The 18,811-nt window shown below is 44.0% G+C and overlaps 1 protein-coding gene across 2 annotated transcripts in view; it reads left to right on the plus strand.

Moving 5' to 3' along the window:
- The window catches only part of LOC126299315 (uncharacterized), an 81,281-nt gene that overhangs the window by 11,601 nt on the left and 50,869 nt on the right, over nt 1-18,811 (plus strand). For both annotated transcript variants that reach the window (XM_049991132.1, XM_049991133.1), the window contains exon 2: nt 5,922-6,429. In XM_049991132.1, coding sequence (XP_049847089.1) covers nt 5,944-6,429 — 486 coding nt within the window. In that variant the 5' untranslated portion in view covers nt 5,922-5,943. The remainder of the gene's footprint in view (nt 1-5,921; nt 6,430-18,811) is intronic.

An 18,811-nucleotide genomic window follows, 5' to 3' on the forward strand; every position in this document is an offset into this window, starting at 1 on the left:
ACGGATCCCACAATGTGGGCAATGCTCAAGTATAGGTCGAACGAGTGTTTCGTAAGCCACTTCCTTTGTTGATGGACTACATTTTCTAAGGACTCTCCCAATGAATCTCAACCTGGTACCCGCCTTACCAACAATTAATTTTATGTGATCATTCCACTTCGAATCGTTCCGCACGTATACTCCCAGATATTTTACAGAAGTAACTGCCGCCAGTGTTTGTTCCGCTATCATATAATCGTACAATAATGGATCCTTCTTTCTATGTATTCGCAATACATTACATTTATCTATGTTAAGGGTCAGTTGCCACTCCCTGCACCAAGTGCCTATCCGCTGCAGGTCTTCCTGCATTTCGCTACAGTTTTCTTCTCTGTATACTACAGCATCATCCGCGAAAAGCCGCATGGAACTTCAGACACTATCTACTAGGTCATTTATATATATATTGTGAAAAGCAATGGTCCCATAACACTGCCCTGAGGCATGCCAGAGGTTACTTTAACGTCTGTAGACGTCTCTCCATTGATAACAACACGCTGTGTTCTGTTTGCTAAAAACTCTACAATCCAGCCACACAGCTGGTCTGACATTCCGTATGCTCTTACTTTATCAGGCGACAGTGCGGAACTGTATCGAACGCCTTCCGGAGGCCAAGGAAAGTAGCATATGCCTGGGAGCCTGTATCTAATATTTTCGGGGTCTCATGAACAAATAAAGCAAGTTGGGTCTCACACGATAGCTGTTTCCGGAAGCCATGTTGATTCCTACAGAGTAGATTCTGGGTTTCCAGAAACGACATGATACGCGAGCAAAAAACATGTTCTAAAATTCTACAACAGATCGATGTCAGAGATAAAGGCCTATAGTTTTTGCGCATCTGCTCGACGACCCTTCTTGAAAACTGGAACTACCTGTGCTTTTTTCCAATCATTTGGAACCTTCCGTTCCTCTAGACTTGCGGTACACGGCTGTTAGAAGGGGGCTAAGTTCTTTCGCGTACTCTGTGTAGAATCGAATTGGTATCCCGTCAGGTCCAGTGGACTTTCCTCTGTTGAGTGATTCCAGTTGCTTTTCTATTCCTGGGACACTTATTTCGATGTCAGCCATTTATTCGTTTATGCGAGGATTTAGAGAAAACACTGCAGTGCGGTCTTCCTTTGTGAAACAGCTTTGGAAAAAGGTGTTGAGTATTTTAGCTTTACGGGTGTCATCCTCTGTTTCAATGTCATTATCATCCCCGAGTGTCTGGATATGCTGTTTCGATCCACTGACTGATTTAACGTAAGACCAGAACTTCCTAGGATTTTTTGTCAAGTCGTACATAGAATTTTACTTTCGAATTCCCTGAACGCTTCACGCATAGCCCTTCTTACGCTAACTTTGACATCGTTTAGCTTCTGTTTGTCTCAGAGGTTTTGGCTGCGTTTAAACTTGGAGTGAAGCTCTCTTTGCTTTCGCAGTAGTTTCTTAACTTTGTTGTTGAACCACGGAGGGTTTTTCCCGTCCCTCACAGTTTTACTCGGCACGTACCTGTCTAAAACGCATTTTACGATTGCCTTGAACTTTTTCCATTAACACTCAACATTGTCAGTGTCGGAACAGAAATTTTCGTTTTGATCTGTTAGGTAGTCTGAAATCTGCCTTCTATTACTCTTGCTAAACAAATAAACCCTCCTCCCTTTTTTATATTCCTATTAACTTCTATATTCAGGGATGCTGCAACGGCCTTATGATCACTGATTCCTTGTGCTGCACACACAGAGTCGAAAAATTCGGGTCTGTTTGTTATCAGTAGGTCCAAGATGTTATCTCCACGAGTTGGTTCTCTGTTTAATTGCTCGAGGTAATTTTCGGATAGTGCACTCAGTATAATCTCACTCGATGCTCTGACCCTACCACCAGTGCTAAACATCTGAGTGTCCCAGTCTATATCTGGTAAATTGAAATCTCCACCTAGGAATATAACATGCTGAGAAAATTTATGTGAAATGTATTCCAAATTTTCTCTCAGTTGTTCTGCCATTAATGCTGCTGCGTCGGGAGGTCGGTAAAAGGAGCCAACTATTAACCTAGCTCGGTTGTTGAGTGTAACCTCCACCCATAATAATTCACAGGAACTATCCACTTCTACTTCACTACAGGATAAGCTACTACTAACAGCGACAAACACGCCACCACCGGTTACATGCAATCTATCCTTTCTAAACACCGGCTGTGCCTTTGTAAAAAGTTCGGCAAAATTTATTTCTGGCTTCAGCTAGCTTTCTGTACCTATAACGATTTCAGCTTCGGTGCTTTCTATCAGCGCTTCAAGTTCCGGTACTCAACCAATGCAGCTTCTACAGTTTACAATTACAAATCAGATTGCTGCTTGGTCCCCGAATGTCCTGACTTTGCCCCGCACCCTTTGAGGCTGGTGCCCTTTCTGTACTTGCCCGAAGCGATCTAACCTAAAAAAAACCGCCGAGTCAACGCCACACAACCCCTGCTACCTGTGTAGCCGCTTGCTGCGTGTAGTGGACTCCTGACCTATCCAGCGGAACCCGAAACCCCACAACCCTATGGCGCAAGTCGAGGAATCTGCAGCCCACACGGTCGCAGAACCGTCTCAGCCTCTGATTCAGACCCTCCACTCAGCTCTGTACCAAAGGTCCGCAGTCAGTTCTGTTGACGATGCTGCAGGTGGTGAGCTGTGCTTTCATCCCGCTAGCGAGACTGGCAGTCTTCACCATATCAGATAGCCTCTGGAAGCCAGAGGATTTCCTCTGTTCCATAGCGACACACATCATTGGTGCCGATATGAGCGACCACCTGCAGATAGGTGCACCCTGTACCCTTCATGGCATCTGGAAGGACCCTTTCCACATCTAGAATGACTCCCTCCCCCTCCCCCCCCCCCCCCAGTATGCACACGGAGTGCACATTGGTTTTCTTCCTCCCTCTTGCTGCCATATCCCTAAGGGGCCCCATTACGCTCCTGAAGTTGGAGCTCCCAACTACCAGTAAGCCCACCCTCTGCGACCGCCCGGATCTTGCAGACTTGAGGGGCAACCTCTGGAACAGGACAAGCAGCCATGTCCGGCCGAAGATCAGTATCAGCCTGAGATAGAGCCTGAAACCAGTTCGTCAGACAAACTGGAGAGGCCTTTCGTTCAGCTCTCCAGAATGTCTATTGCCCCCCTGCCACACCTCGAGACGACCTCCCACTCTACCACAGCTGAGGGGGTCAGCCTCAATGTGGGCAGTATCCCAGGCAGCCACTGTCTTAGTCCGATCGGGGGATGCGTGGGACGAGCTGACCGTCCCCGACAAACCCCCATCCGGACCCCCACAGTGATGCCCATTGGCAACAGCCACAAGCTCTTTGACTGAAGCCAACACTGCCTGAAGCAGGGAGCTAAGTACAGTTCAAACAGTGAAGTGCGCAGAGGTGGTGTGCGGTATGGGGGAGGGGGGGGGGGTTTCGTGGTTACGGTATGGATCCATTGTAACATTCAACGAAACACTAAATGCGAATGGATACGAACGTTTCACAGCACGTGTACTGCATACAAAGAGAAATAATTCGGAGGCGAGGAGTGACTACATCAGGATGGTAAGCGATGATGATGCATCTATGAAGCAATGGTTTGTGGAACAATAAAATCACTGTACTGACCTGCCAAGAGTCCCGGCTGCAACACAATGGAACACCTTTGGGGTGAATTGGGACATTGATTTCACGCCAGCCTCCTGCGTCCAACATCTTTGTTTGCGGCTCGTAAGGAAGAATAGACGGCTATTTCTCTCCCGATGTTGACACACCTCATTGAAAGTTTCCCCTGTCCCCTAGCTATATTTAATATGAACTACTGACACTTCTTTACTGAACATTATGGAAAGGTTCTTAGCAATAGAAAGAATACTACCGCATGCCTTATGTAACAAGGGATACTTCAATTGCAGGTTACGAATTATGGCAAAACTTGGGACAGACGTTCGTTTTGTTTTACACTCATTTCAGCTTTTGCCTCAGCAGAACGTAGTTTTCAGGAAATTTATGTAAAAGTTTTGAGTTCAGTCAAAGTCCTAACGACGACAACAACAACAACTTAACGAGACGCACCCGCAGACGAGAGGCAAATGCGTCATACCAAAAAGTCTAGGCTTTGGTTCTGTACTGCCTGACAAACAATAACTATTTTAGTATAGTTTCATTCATTTGAGTCGTTAAAACTGCCAATGCGGGTCGCTCATTTCCAGTGATGGGTACTGCCATATCTTCTTTCTGCTATTTTTAAGACAGGTACCGTTCCAGTGATAGCGAAACAGGACGTTTGAGGCAACATTAGGTTAATGTTGTGTAATAATGCAGTTTCGTTTTACACAAATTGAGGTAACTTTAATATACCGGGTGATCAAAAAGTCAGTATAAATTTGAAAACTTAATAAACCCGGAATAACGTAGATAGAGGTAAAAATTGACACACATGCTTGGAATGACATGGGGTTTTATTAGAACCATAAAAAACAAAGTTCACAAAAGTCCGACAAATGGCTCTGGACAGCAAAACTGCTACCGTGACGGGCGGGAGGTACGCCGACATGTTAAAGAATCGCATCATCCCCAGCTTTGCTGATAAACATCTGCTGGAACGTACGATGTTTATGCAGGATGGCGCTCCAACCCATATTGCTAGACGTGTTAAAGATCTCTTGCGCCGTCGTTTGGTGATGATCGTGTGCTCAGCCGCCACTTTCGTCATACTAGGCCTCTCAGGTCCCCAGACTTCAGTCCGTGCGATTATTGGCTTTGGGGTTACCCAAAGTCGCAAGTGTATCGTGATCGACAGATATCTCTAGGGATGCTGAAAGAAAACAGCCGACGCCAATGCCTTACCGTAACTCCGAACATGCTTTACAGTGCTATTCACAACATTATTCCTCGACTACAGTTATTATTAAGGAATGATGGTGGACATACTGACCATTTCCTGTAAAGAACATCTTCTTTGCTTTGTCTTACTTTGTTATGCTAATTATTGCTATTGTGATCAGACGAAGCACCATCTGTCGGACATTTTTTGAACGTTTGTATTTTTTTGGTTCTAATAAAACCCCATGTCATTCCAAGCATGTGTGTCAATTTGTACCTCTCTATCTACATTATTCCGTGATTTATTCAGTTTTCAAATTTATACTGACATTTTGATCACCCGGTACAATAGAATGGAACACATAATAACTTTACTGGTTTAAAAAGACCAAGTTATTATTAGTCATTTGGTCCATATGAAATTCATATATTTTTAATGATAAAGTATATTTTTATATAAGAAAGCAATGCATCATAATCGGCACACACTTTAACGCCACTTCGCAAATCCGTAGCATGACTCTTCTGCCATTATGCAACGACAATGGCCAACTCGGGAGTTACATCCATTTGGACATACGAAAACATAAGCTACGTCGATTTTATAAAGGAAAGTATAATGCATTGTTGAGCAAAAACCGGCCAGGTTAATTGTGGCTAACATATGTTAAATTTTATTAATACGCGCCCTACAATTGAGCGTCTTCCCTTTTGTTGTTTTATTCAAGAGAAGTGACTAGAATTACCCAGCTCAGCAAACTGATCTCCCTTCCTTGCTGTCCTCCAAACCATGAAAAGTTCATTCAGAAAGGCAATGCCGTGTTAAATGTTCATTTACGCCGCACATTAGTCTTGATTCACTTTCCTTACATTTTTTTACAACGCTGTATTTATTCGCTAAGATGTTTCTTCGGTATTTATTTTATAGCGTATAGAAAGAATTGGTTGATTTCACATTTATTTATATGAAAATAACTGCCACAGTTTACGTAGATTTCGAATTTTGCCGATTATTTTCGGACTTAGTATCGATGAAACCTTAAGTATCACTCTTGTCTGTTCGCAGGACGTAACAGAGCGAGGAGCAAATGGCAGAACAAAGCTACAGCCGGAGCGAGCGGTGCCAACAGGGCCGGGAAGAACTGCTCCGCTACGCCATCTGGAACACCTGGCGAATGCAGGGCGGCGATCTTCGTCCCTACGTCGATCCGCCATCTGTCGACGTTGGTGCTGACCCTAGCAGCGCCTTAGGTGGAGACTTGTCCTCTAGCGGGTCCAGTACGAGCAGCAGTTCCGATGACTTGCACTGGGTCTCCCCGTCGGAGAGGGGAGCGCTTTTAGGAACTACCAGCGCGCCCGGCTTGTATAATAACATGCAGACAGACGAGACTTGCCCCAGCGGATGTTACGAATGTGAGAAGGAGAGAGGCGTTACCGCAGGCAGTCCGGACAATGTTGAACGCTGGTCAGAAATGGACGGAATCGAAACTACGGACGAGTGCCCGTGCTGCACTGCCGTAGCTTGCAACGTTTCTGGATCTAAACAACAAAGCAAAATGGTAGCCTTCTTCGAGGTAAGTATTATACCTGTCTCAGTAATGCTTAATTTTTTTTCTATGAAAACGCTTTTTGGACAGTTTGAATATCAGAAATTGTCTTGTGACCACTCAATGCTCATTTCCGGAAATTCTTTCTACATATCAATTAATTACTGCAGAACATTAACAGTATGTAAAGTTCCTTTTTCATTTTACGAAGTGACCTGACAAATTTCCGCTGCCATCGGCTATGTGGTCGAAGCGAAACAAGATATTTTGATAAACAACGTTGTTGAGCTGCGGTTGGTAAGGGATGAAACAATCTGCTTGTGAACTGCTTCACCCCTACACTTCTCTTCTTTTAGGCTTAAGTTGTTGAGATATGGCCTATCACCCACGCTTTCACCCACGAGACAGGGTTAATTAGTCCACCCCTACACGACAGGTTTTAGTACAGCAGCTACTTACCATTCAAATGGACGCCGAATCTCGGGACAGGATCCAAAACTAGTCTTAGCATTAAGGAAGTTACATAAAAGTAATGTTTACTGTGTTTCTTACTGTAATTAGCCGGCCGAAGTGGCCGTGCGGTTCTAGGCGCTGCAGTCGAACCGCGAGACCGCTACGGTCGCAGGTTCGAATCCTGCCTCGGGCATGGATGTGTGTGATGTCCTTAGGTTAGTTAGGTTAAACTAGTTCTAAGTTCTAGGAGACTAATGACCTCATAAGTTGAGTCCCATAGTGCTCAGAGGCATTTGAGCCGTTTTTACTGTAATTAAAACCATAAACACGGAGCTCGCCCACTACTACCATAACTAAACCAAACCATTTGTGTGCGATTGATGACCAGTTAATACACGCTCTGATCCTGTCTAAGTTCACTACTGGCCACGAATGCCATTCACGTTCCAGTAAAAGAATACTAACTGGTTGATTTCCTTCGCTCTTAATACACAGGCTGAACGTTAAGGGGTATTACACTAACAAATGCTTGCCAAGACTTTCGAAGACCTTCAATTGTATGTGTGGCTCTAAAAGTTGTTCCAACAACAGATTACACAGTCACATAGAATGCCAGTGTGCAATAGTCTGTAGATGAGTTAATCACCTCCCTCAAAAGAGCACAGTGTTAGATTTCGAACGCCGTAGACGGTCTAGACATAGTACCAGACGCTCATAGGAAGCTACCCCGCTGACGTTATTGAAGTTACACGTGCCAGTCGGTTCTGTGGAATATTGCGGTAAGATGAGTCGATATGGAGAAGACAGAATGGCAGAACGGAGCTTTCGTGTCTGTGTGTGCCTATGACCACGCGTGACGAGGTTCCTCGTTTCATCAGCGAGGACTGTTCTGTGTGTCTAAGGAGTGGTATACCATTCGTAGCCATGTAACACGGTCGTAAGAACATCCTAATCGATAGGGGCTAGATGTGTCACGGCTTGTCAGTAACAGTCTGTTCAGACCCGAGAGAAAGTGCCATTAGCAGTGAATACAGCTTCACGTTAACCAAATCAGTGCCGCCGTAACAGCAAGCGATGGACGTTAGTAGTACCGTACCTCGCTAAAGATCAATTCTCAGTTGCATATCCTCAGTGCGCCAAATATAAAACCTGACAGCAGGCGTGTCATTTGGGACGACGAGTCGCGGTTTCAGCTCTTCCCAAATTGTAAAAACTGTAGAGTTGAAACACGGCCCATTGAGGCGTTCAACCTGCAGTATTTGCAGGATGAGTTTGTCTGGATCAGTGACACTTTGTGTTTCCGTAGGCTGACCTGGGCGTACTCCATCCGTTTGTCATAAACCTCAGGGTACTTATTTCAATGTAGTCGGTAAAACTCAGGTACACTGTCCACCTCGATCGATCCTCTAAATCGCCTGAACTTAATCCCACAGAAATGTTTGGAACTATTAGAAACAGAAGACTAAACACAACTTTGGACATCGCCGCAATACCTAACTCTGTGGGATCTAATTATAGAGCGGCTACAGTCGCGTGTGGTATACCTGAAAAAAACTTGTGGATTCTCATCCTCTCCAAATTGCGGTCATTATCAGGGGAAAAGGCGGTATTACACATTATTAGCGCGATGTTTCCTAGTGTGGGGAAGGGGCAACTTTTGTCTGGTGTTTTCAGTAGCAGTACTAAGCTTGCCAGACATAGGATTAGTCACTACTACAGAACTCATTACATGTATCTAAATACCGTGTAGTTCAGACTATCGACACAATAGCCACCTGGATTCTGTTAGGAAGTGAGACAACACGTTTGTGCAGGTACATCGTTATCCAATTTCAGCCACTCGTTGAGGATTTGATCGCGTAGCTACACCAAACTGCGGGATGCTGATCTCGGCATTTTAACCACCGTTCCACAATGTCCCACAGATTTTATACAAGGTTCAAATAAAATGATTTTGCAGGCCAGTCGAGATGTAATGGTGTGGCTGAGCGTTCAGAAAACCAGTCACATGTTCATACAGCCCGATGAACTCTGCTGTTGTGTGCCTGTGTAAACAATGCCCTCTCGCAAGGTGATACTCCTAAGGTTCACCGCATGCAGTTCCAGTCAGAATGTTCTCTCGTTAACAGGTTTGAATGGACCTTCATTTACTCGCTGCAGCAATTACTGTCTGGTTTGGAAGCCTGTGTTACACCACTGCATGTAGACATTTAGAACAGCGAGCCGCGAAAGACCAACGAATCCAGCAACTTGACACAGTGTGGCCACGGGCACGGTAAAACACGATTGCCATTTTTTCCACTCTGTTACATCCTTACATTTACCCATGTTTACACACCATGTCCGCTTGAAATGCAAATGTTAAAGTGATCGCTACCGCCTCATGTTCACTTAGAGGCAGTGCGCGTGCGGTTGAGTACGTTACTCTATCGCTGCGACATCTGCGAAGGCTTAACTATCAATCTGTGCATGCACACTGGAATGACAAATTTTTTTTTGTCCGGTGAGCTTATTTAGCAAGGGACTGCGTTGACGCATCGGTCGATTAAGCCGAAGTCACCATGTAACTTTTGTATCGTCACTGACAGCTTGTTAGGGCAATAATTCACTTAAACGCTGTAATTGCGATGCAATATACCGCTGTATTTCCATTGGCGGTAGCCTTAAGAGGATTGAGAGGAGGAGTGTTAGAAGTGAGGCAAGGGCGTCCCCAACTATATACCGAGTAGCTTGCTTCCCTGTTTCTTCTTAGCACCCTACCAGTATCTGCCTGCCTATTGTTCCGGATAGTACGTTTCGTAGAGTGTCTCGTTCATAAAGTGAGAACAGATGGCAACCTGTCACGAAATTGCTGCTGCAAAAATGACAGCAACAGTGTCGTTAACCCATTCTGGAAATGATTTTAGGAAACATTTATACTATTAAAAATGTAGGAGTTACTATCCACGCTGACTGCAGGAACTACGCATTTCAGCTGCATCATACGGGTCAATTCAGAAACTCACTAACTTCTGTCAAATCTGGCCCAAACACAATTCTTGACACGCAGCATTAACCTTCGCACTTTGCATCTGCGCCAATAAACTGCGTTAGTTTCACACCCATGACCTACCAGTCCGAAAACAGACCGCACACTTTCCAAATCGAAATCTAAGTTTATTCTATCTTCATAGTGGTTTCTCACACAACATTGCATAGTTCTACAAACGCTTGGTGATTCGTAGGCAAGTTAAATACGTCACGCGAATTTTATGTTACGCACGAAAAACAAGATAAAAATTTCACTATGCACACAAAATGTAGAAACTTGACTAAGCTGTTAAACCCACAGTTGCAACAAAAGCTAATCTGCTATACATGATGTTCTATATACAGTACTGTTCAGAGACAAACTGCTGCAGCACTTACACAGAACTAGCCACAGACCTAGCTCGGACACCAAATCTTAAGACTCCCATAAGAAACGCTGCCTGCCTAAGCCATCTCAGGTTGGAGAACATGGGCCCATTCACATTGTGGCCGAGCGGTTCTAGTCGCTACAGTCTGGAACCGCGCGACCGCTATGGTCGCAGGTTCGACTCCTGCCTCGGGCATGGATGTGTGCGATGTCCTTAGATTAGTTAGGTTTAAGTAGTTTTAAGTTCTAGGGGACGGATGACCACAGCAGTTAAGTCCCGTAGTGCTCAGAGCCATTTTTTGAACCCATTCACATTTGATTGAGTAATACTGGCACACACTTGTATAAGCCTATCGGCCTTCTACCTGTTCTCAGAATGTCAGGTTCTTCCCTTGCGCAGCCAACCGCCTGACTTTTTACAGTTAAGGTACTACTTAGGAAATTCAACAGAAGTAAAAATGAAATTGATGTCTGAATGTGGACAATCGCCCTCGTGCACATACCTACCAAAGGTGACAACTGGCTGGTGTCAACAAGACATTCTAGTGTCGTTGAAACTATGACACTGATAGCAGCGCAACAAGTTCGGAATGTATGGCCAGGCTGTGACAATTTCATAGCCTGCTTTGATCTTGGACCAGTCTATCAAATGTGAGAAAGAGTGTGGATGGGCACTAAGGAGGAATCTACTTTTATCATTACACGATCGGCGGCAGTGACACCCTGATCGGAAATGTAAGATTGGATTTCGGCCTCTATAAGACAATCGAGCAGTCTGCTGTAAATTACACCACGGGAAGAATTTAAAGTTTTATGGTCCATTACACGAACAGGGTACCCTAGCAGAAGTGAGGCATGAAGCAGTTGTGCTTGAGAATCAGTAGTCGTCTCCAAAAGCAAAGTGTCATTCCGTTAACGAGAGCAGGATTGCACATTGCCGGCAATTGCATCAACACCTTTCTGAATAAGAAACGGATTTACCGTGGCGAAGGACCGACCGTCTTCAGTATGGTATGTGAGACAATGAACCACCATGGGTCCGTGGGAAGGGTCTTAGAATCATTAGCCTCATTACCTTTACGTTCTGTAGACATTGAGTGGAAAGATGATTGATTCACACCCCCCAAACACTTCAGAGGTACCAATCGGCATTTTGGAAAGGTTGCAGCTCAGGCAATCACCCCTCCCTGGGCCTGGCCTGTACCAGGTGCTACGTGCGAACCCTACCTGCTGACCCACCACACTTACCTGTTATGCGTCAGATGCGTGGGCCGGCCTTCAGGAGCGCACAGGGAGGAAGGAGAAAAAGAGGAACCTCAAACGCCGAAGCGAAAGAACGCGAGGAGAAATGAACGAAAAACAAAGGCGAGACTGTTCTTACGTCGGAGAAAGAATGCAGAACATTCCTAATAACACCCCAGACATGTTCCTCAAGGGAGGGGAAAAAAGACCAGCATGAGGGTAGACGTGTAGCACGGGAGGGAAAAATGCAGCGAAGACTGGGGCCCCGTGGTAGCCTACAAGAACCCGCTAACGAGTGGAGAGCCACCTACGGATATTCTAAAGATGTTCTGTAGGATTCAGTCTGTGCAGGCTAGTCCACTATAGGGATGTTACTGTCGTGTAACCACTCTGCCACAGGCTGTGCATTATGAACAAGTGCTTGATCGTGTTGAAAGATGCAGTAGACATCCCCGAATTGCTCTTTAATAGTGGGAAGCGAGAACGTGCCAAAACAACAATGTAGGTCTGCGCTGTGACAGTGCCACGCAAAACAGTGTGCAAGCCCCTTCCATGAAAGACACAACCACACCTTAACACCACCACCTCCGAATTTTACTGTTGTCACTACACACACTGGCAGATGATGTTCACCAGGCATTCGCCATACCCACACCCTGCCATTGGATCGCCACATTGTACCGTGATTCGTCATTCCACACAACCTTTTTCCACTGTTCCATCGTACAATGTTTACTCTCCTTACACCAAGCGACGCGTCGTTTGGAATTTACCGGCGAGATGTGTGGCTTATGAGCACCCTCTCGACCATGAAATCAAAGTTTTATCACCTCTCGCATAACTGTCATAGTACTTGCAGTGGATGCTGATGCAGTTTGGAATTCTTGTGTGATGGTCTGAATAGGTGTCTATTACACATTACGATCCTCTTCAATTGTCGGCAGTCTGTCAGTCAACAGACGAGGACGGCCTGCACGCTTTTGTGCTGTACCTGTCCCTTCGTTTCCACTTCACTATCACATCGGAAACAGTGGACCTAGGAATGTTGAGGAGTGTGGTCATCTCTCGTACAGACGTATGACAAGTGACACCCAATCACCTGACCACGTTCGAAGTCAGCGAGTTCTGCTGAGCGCCCCTTTCTGCTCTCTCACAATGTCTGACTACTGAGGTCGCTGATATGGGGCACATGGCAGCAGGTGGCAGCACAGTGCACCTAATATGAAAATCGTATATTTGTGGGGGTGGCCGGGTACTTTGTATCACATAGTGTAGATAGCGGATATGGAGTGGGGGACGGGTGTTCCAACTTTGTGAAGCCGCGAATGAGACTAGAGTTGCAGCCACAACGCTCGGTGCGACGGATGTACCGCAGCTTTGCTTCTAACTTCGAAAGGCGGACAGATCGCCACCTAACCTACTGTACAGAGCGAGGAAGCCTCCGGCATCCACATTCTGTGATACGACGTTGGCTTCCATACTGTCTCCCATTCATGAACAACCAAAGAGCTTTCCTGTTTTTGAGATGATCATTTGTCATGCGCAGAGTAATAGCTGTCTGCCTTTTGTCATAGTCGTTTGTCAAGGGATTTCCTCATTTACATTCTGTATCGTTGCTAGAATGATTTTCCGTTACTACCGTTCTTTGCTACTTCACGTGCCTGCAGTACCACCAGTCAGTATTCAGTTTCGCAGTGGTCACAATATTTTGGCTCATCAGTGTATGCAGTTGTCTGAGGATGCAAGGAAATGGATTAGATTACTTCTCCTATGAACGAAAATAGATCAGACTCTAATAACTAACTTCATACGCCATGGTTGCAAACTACTTACACGCATTACATCTATCAATACACCGCAAGCCACCTGACTGTGTTTGGCGGAGGGTGCTTCTGGTACCACTAAATTACCTCCCCTCCCCATTCCTTTTCCACTTGCGAACGAAGCGAGGAAAAAGAGATCGTCGGTAAGCTTCTGTACTGACTACTTCCTGCATTTTTTCATCTTAGTTATTTCACCAGATGCATGTGGGAGGAAGTAATATCTTCACCGACTCTTCCCGGAAAGTGCTCTCTTGAAATTTCAATACTAAACCGCTCCGTAAAGCACAACGGCTCCCTTGTAGCGTCTGCCGTTGGAGTTTGAGCATCCCTGTTTGATCTTCTTCCCCTTCTTTGTCTCTGTCTCCCCTCCTTCCGTCCCTCCTATAAGTCCTACGTGTTGCGGGTACGGTGTTTCTTACACAGGAATGGAAAAGCTGTAAGAAGTCTACCTCGAGGAAGATCATTTAGGGTTCCGGAGAAATTTAAAACCACTTTAAGCTTACCTTAAAAGATAGTTTAAAAAGGCAAGCATCCGTTGATAGCATTTGTAGATTTAGAGATAGCTCTTTCACGATATTGACTGCTATATATTCTTCGAAATTCTGAAAGTACAAGGTGTAATATACAGGGAGTAAAATGCCATCATGAAGTTGTACAGAAACCAGACATTTAGAAAAATCGAAGGACATGAAAGGGAAGCAGTAATTCAAAGGGGAGGAGACAGGTTTTTACACTTTCCCCAATGTTATTCAATCTGTAAATTGAGCGAGTAGGAAGGAAAACGAAGGACACATTTGGTAAGTGAAATGAAGTTTAGGGAGCAGAAATAAGAACTTGGCTTCTCGCCGATGACAATGTGATTGTGTGAGGACGACAAACGACTTAACAACTTAACAGTAGTTGAACGGAAGATGTACTGCCATGAAAAGAGGTTATATGATAACAAAAACTTTGAACAGGGAGAATGGAGTGTAGTCTAATGAAATCAGGTGATGCTGAGGAACTACATTAAGAAATGAGACAGTATAATTTGCTGAGATTCGCTATTTTGACCGCAAAATAACTGAATATTTTCGAAGTAAAGAGGATATAAAATGCAGAATGGCAATAGCAAGAAAGCATTTCTGAAGAGTGACATTTGTTAACATCTAATGTACATCTGTTAGGATATCTTTCCTGAAGATATTTTGTGAGTAAAAATGTGAATGGTGATAAATTCAGACAGAACGCAAATAAAAGCAATCGAAATGTGTTGCTACAAAAGAATATTAAAAAATATATGAGTGAATACAACAAGTAATCAGGAGGTACTGAATCTTTGAGGAAAAAAGAAATTTATGGCACAACTAGACTACAAAAAAGGATCGGTTCATAGGACACGTCCCGAGGCATCAGTGACTCACCAGTTTGATAACAGATGGTAGTGTGGGAAGTTAAATATATATATATATATATTTTGGGAGGCAAAGGCTAGGATACAGCAAGCAGGTTCATATGGATAGAGGTTGCAGTAGTTACGCAGAGAAAGTGAGTTTTGGGCAGGATGTAATAGCGAACCAGTCTTCGGACTGAAGACCACTAAGACTAATTCAGAGAGGAGTATATTAATAACGAACTTATACTGATGTGTATGTTTGTCTCAACCACATTATCCTATTGATTTTCTCACACGTTTCGACCACTAGACAATATCGTATATATTTTGTTCGTACCATAACTATGTTTTCTGATGCATTGTATTACTTGCATAGTATTTTAAAGATGGTCAGTGACAAAGGCGTCAGGAAAGTGATCGTAAAAGTGATGAAGTAAAAATGTACTAAAGTTGAATTGTAGAGAGCATGTTGCCAGTGCATATATTGCATTTATGTAAGCTGTTTAAAATCAGTGAACTGCCTTGCGAACAAAGGAAAGGCAATCTTGATGATTATGACGATTACCCTGAAGTACAAATTGGGACACATGAAACTTGTGTTCCAGTAGATGGATAGCAGAACTTCGTTAAAATTAACAAGGGGAACGGTCTAACGGTAAAGGCTCAGAACTTGACTCAATCATACATTTGCCAAAATAAGCGATATATTAAAACGTCACGTGGAAAAATTGTGTTATGATCGCCAAAACAGACACGTGTTGAGACTATTTCTTAGGGTACCAGGAGTGCACAAAACACCGTGTGTATACGGTGAGCCTTCCCAACCGAACTGCAGCGAGTTGTTCGAAGAGTACATCAGCAATTTATAACAGAACCTTCGAAGAGCACATAAACAATTCATAGCAGGTAGCTAAATACGTCTCCACTGGGAGAGCACAGTCTGCAAAATAATCCAATTCGAAGAAACAAGCCACCTGGTCCAGACCACTTCATTAAATGGGCCTCTAATAAAACTAGCATCAAAAATTGGAATCTACGAAGTGGCATCAAACGAGTCCTTCCGATTTGAGGGGAAGATGGCTCTAACGGATAAACGAACGAATTTTTTTTTCTTCGGCGGAGTTAACACTATTTTACAAGTAATGGTACACACATGACGGTAGCAAAATTCAGACAGGTTTTCCGTGGTTTCCTTTCATCACTTAACATACATGCTGGGATATTTCCTTTACGAAGAACACAACTTCCTTCTCCAGGTTTCCGCTATCAGACATTGTGCTCACTCTATAGTGCCATTGTGGACGAGGCGTGAAGTCATATTCTTCTTCCTTACCCAGAGTCTACGAGCACATTTTCTAGAATGAAAGGCAAATCAGTGTTTCATGTCCCGTGAGCGACGAGGTCATTAGAGACTGACAAGGGAACTGCGCCTACTCACCATATGTTGTTGTTGTTGTTGTCTTCAGTCCTGAGACTGGTTTGATGCAGCTCTCCACGCTACTCTATACTGAGCAAGCTTCATCATCTCCCAGTACCTACTGCAACCTAAATCCTCCTGAATCTGCCTAATGTATTCATATCTTGGTCTCCCTCTACGATTTTTACCCCCCACGCTGCCCTCCAGTGCTAAATTGGTGATCGCTTGATGTCTCAGAGCATGTCCTACCAACCGATCCCTTCTTCTAGTCAAGTTGTCACAAACTCCTCTTTCCACAATTATATTCAATACCTCCTCATTGGTTATGTGATCTACCCATCTAATCTTCAGCATTCTTCTGTAGCACCACATTTCGAAATCTTCTATTTACTTCCATACATTGCTACACTGTGCACAAATACCTTCAGAAACGACTTCCTGACAATTTCATACTCGATGTTAACAAATCTCTTCTTCAGAAACGCTTTCCTTGCCATTGCCAGTCTACATTTTATATCCTCTATACTTCGACCATCATCAATTATTGTGCTCCCCAAATGGCAAAACTCCTTTACTACTTTGTCTCATTTCGTAATCTAATTCCCTCAGCATCACCCGACTTAATTCGATCACATTCCATTATCCTCCTTTTGCTTTTGTTGTTGTTCATCTTACCACCCTCCTTTCAAGACACTGTCCATTCCGTTCAACTGCTCTTCAAAGTCCTTTGCTGTCTCTGACAGAACGACAATGTCTACATCTACATCCATACTCACCAAGCCACCTGACGGTGTGTGGCGGAGGGTACCCTGAGTACCTCTATCGGTTCTCCCTTCTGTTCCAGTCTCGTATTGTACGTGGAAAGAACGATTGTCGGTATGCTTCTGTGTGGGCTCTAATCTCTCTGATTTTATCCTCATGGTCTCTTCTCGAGATATACGTAGGAGGGAGCAATATACTGCTTGACTCTTCGGTGAAGGTATGTTCTCGAAACTTTAACAAAAGCCCGTACCGAGCTACTGAGCTACTGTCATCGGCGAACCTCAAAATTTATTTCTTCTCCATGGATTTTAATACCTACTCCGAACTTTACTTTTGTTTCCTTTACTGCTTGCTCAATATACAGATTGAGTAGCATTGAGGAGAGGCTACAACCCTGTCTCACTCCCTTCCCGACCACTGCTTCCCTTTCATGTCCCTCGACTCATAACTGCCATCTGCTTTCTGTACAAATAGTAAATAGCCTTTCGCTCCCTGTATTCTACCCCTGCCACATTCAGAATTTGAAACAGAGTATTCCAGTCAACATTGTCAAAAGCTTTCTTTAAGGCTACAAATGCTAGAAACGTAGGTTTGACTTTCCTTAATCTAGCTTCTAAGATAAGTCGTGGGGTCAGTATTGCCTCACGTGTTCCAACATTTCTACGGAATCCGAACTGATCTTCCCCGAGGTCGGCTTCTACCAGTTTTTCCATTCGTCTGTAAAGAATTCGCGTTAGTATTTTGCAGCTGTGACTTATTAAACTGATAGTTTGGTAATTTTCACATCTGTCAACACCTGCTTTCTTTGGGATTGGAATTATTATATTCTTCTTGAAGTCAGAGGGAATTTCGCCTGTCTCGTACATCTTGCTCACCAGAGGGTAGAGTTTTGTCAGGACCAGCTATCGCAAGACTGTCAGTGGTTCTGATGGAATGTTGTCTACTCCCGGGGCCTTGTTTCGACTCAGGTCTTTCAGTGCTCTGTCAAACTCCTCACGCTGTATCATATCTCCCATTTCATCTTCATCCTCTTCCATTTCCATAATATTGCACTCAAGAACATCGCCACTGTATAGACCCTCTATGTGTTCCTTCCAAATTTCTGCTTTCCCGTCTTTGCTTAGAACTGGGTTCCTATCTGAGCTCTTGATATTCATTCAAGTGGATTTCTTTTCTCCAAAGCTCTCTTTAATTTTCCTGTAGGCAGTATCTATCTTACCTTTAGTGAGATAAGCCTCTACATCCTTACATTTGTTCTCTAGCCATCCCTGCTCAGCCATTTTGCACTTCCTGTCGATCTCATTTTTGAGACGTTTGTATTCCTGTTTGCCTGCTTTGTTTACTGCATTTTTGTATTTCCTCCTTTCATCAATTAAATTCAGTATCTCTTCTGTTACCCAAGGATTTATGTTAGCCCTCGTCTTTTTACCTACTTGATCCTCTGCTGCCTTCGCTACTTCATCCCTCAGAGCTGCCCATTCTTCTACTACTGGATTTCTGTTAATTGTTCCCTTATGCTCTCCCTGAAACTCTCTACCAGTTTCTGCAGTTTCTGCACAATTGAGTGGTCAGTCCACATCTGCCTCTGGAAATGTCTAACAATTTAAAACCTGGTTCCTAAATATGTCTTACCATTACATAATGTATCTGAAACCTTCTAGTATCTCCAGGGTTCTTCCATGTATAAAACCTTCTCTCATGATTCTTGAACCAAGTGTTAGCTATGATTAAGATATGCTCTGTGCACAATTCTACCAGGCGGCTTCGTCTTTCATTTCTTAGCCCCAAACCATATTCATCTACTACGTTTCATTCTCTTTCTTTTCCTACTGTCATATTCCAGTCACCCATGACTATTAAATTTTCGTCTCCATTCACTACCTGAATAATTTCTTTTATCTCATCATACATTTCTTCCATTTCATCATCATCTGCAGAGC

The sequence above is a fragment of the Schistocerca gregaria genome, chromosome X, assembly GCF_023897955.1.
Source record: "Schistocerca gregaria isolate iqSchGreg1 chromosome X, iqSchGreg1.2, whole genome shotgun sequence".
Lineage (NCBI taxonomy): Eukaryota > Metazoa > Arthropoda > Insecta > Orthoptera > Acrididae > Schistocerca > Schistocerca gregaria.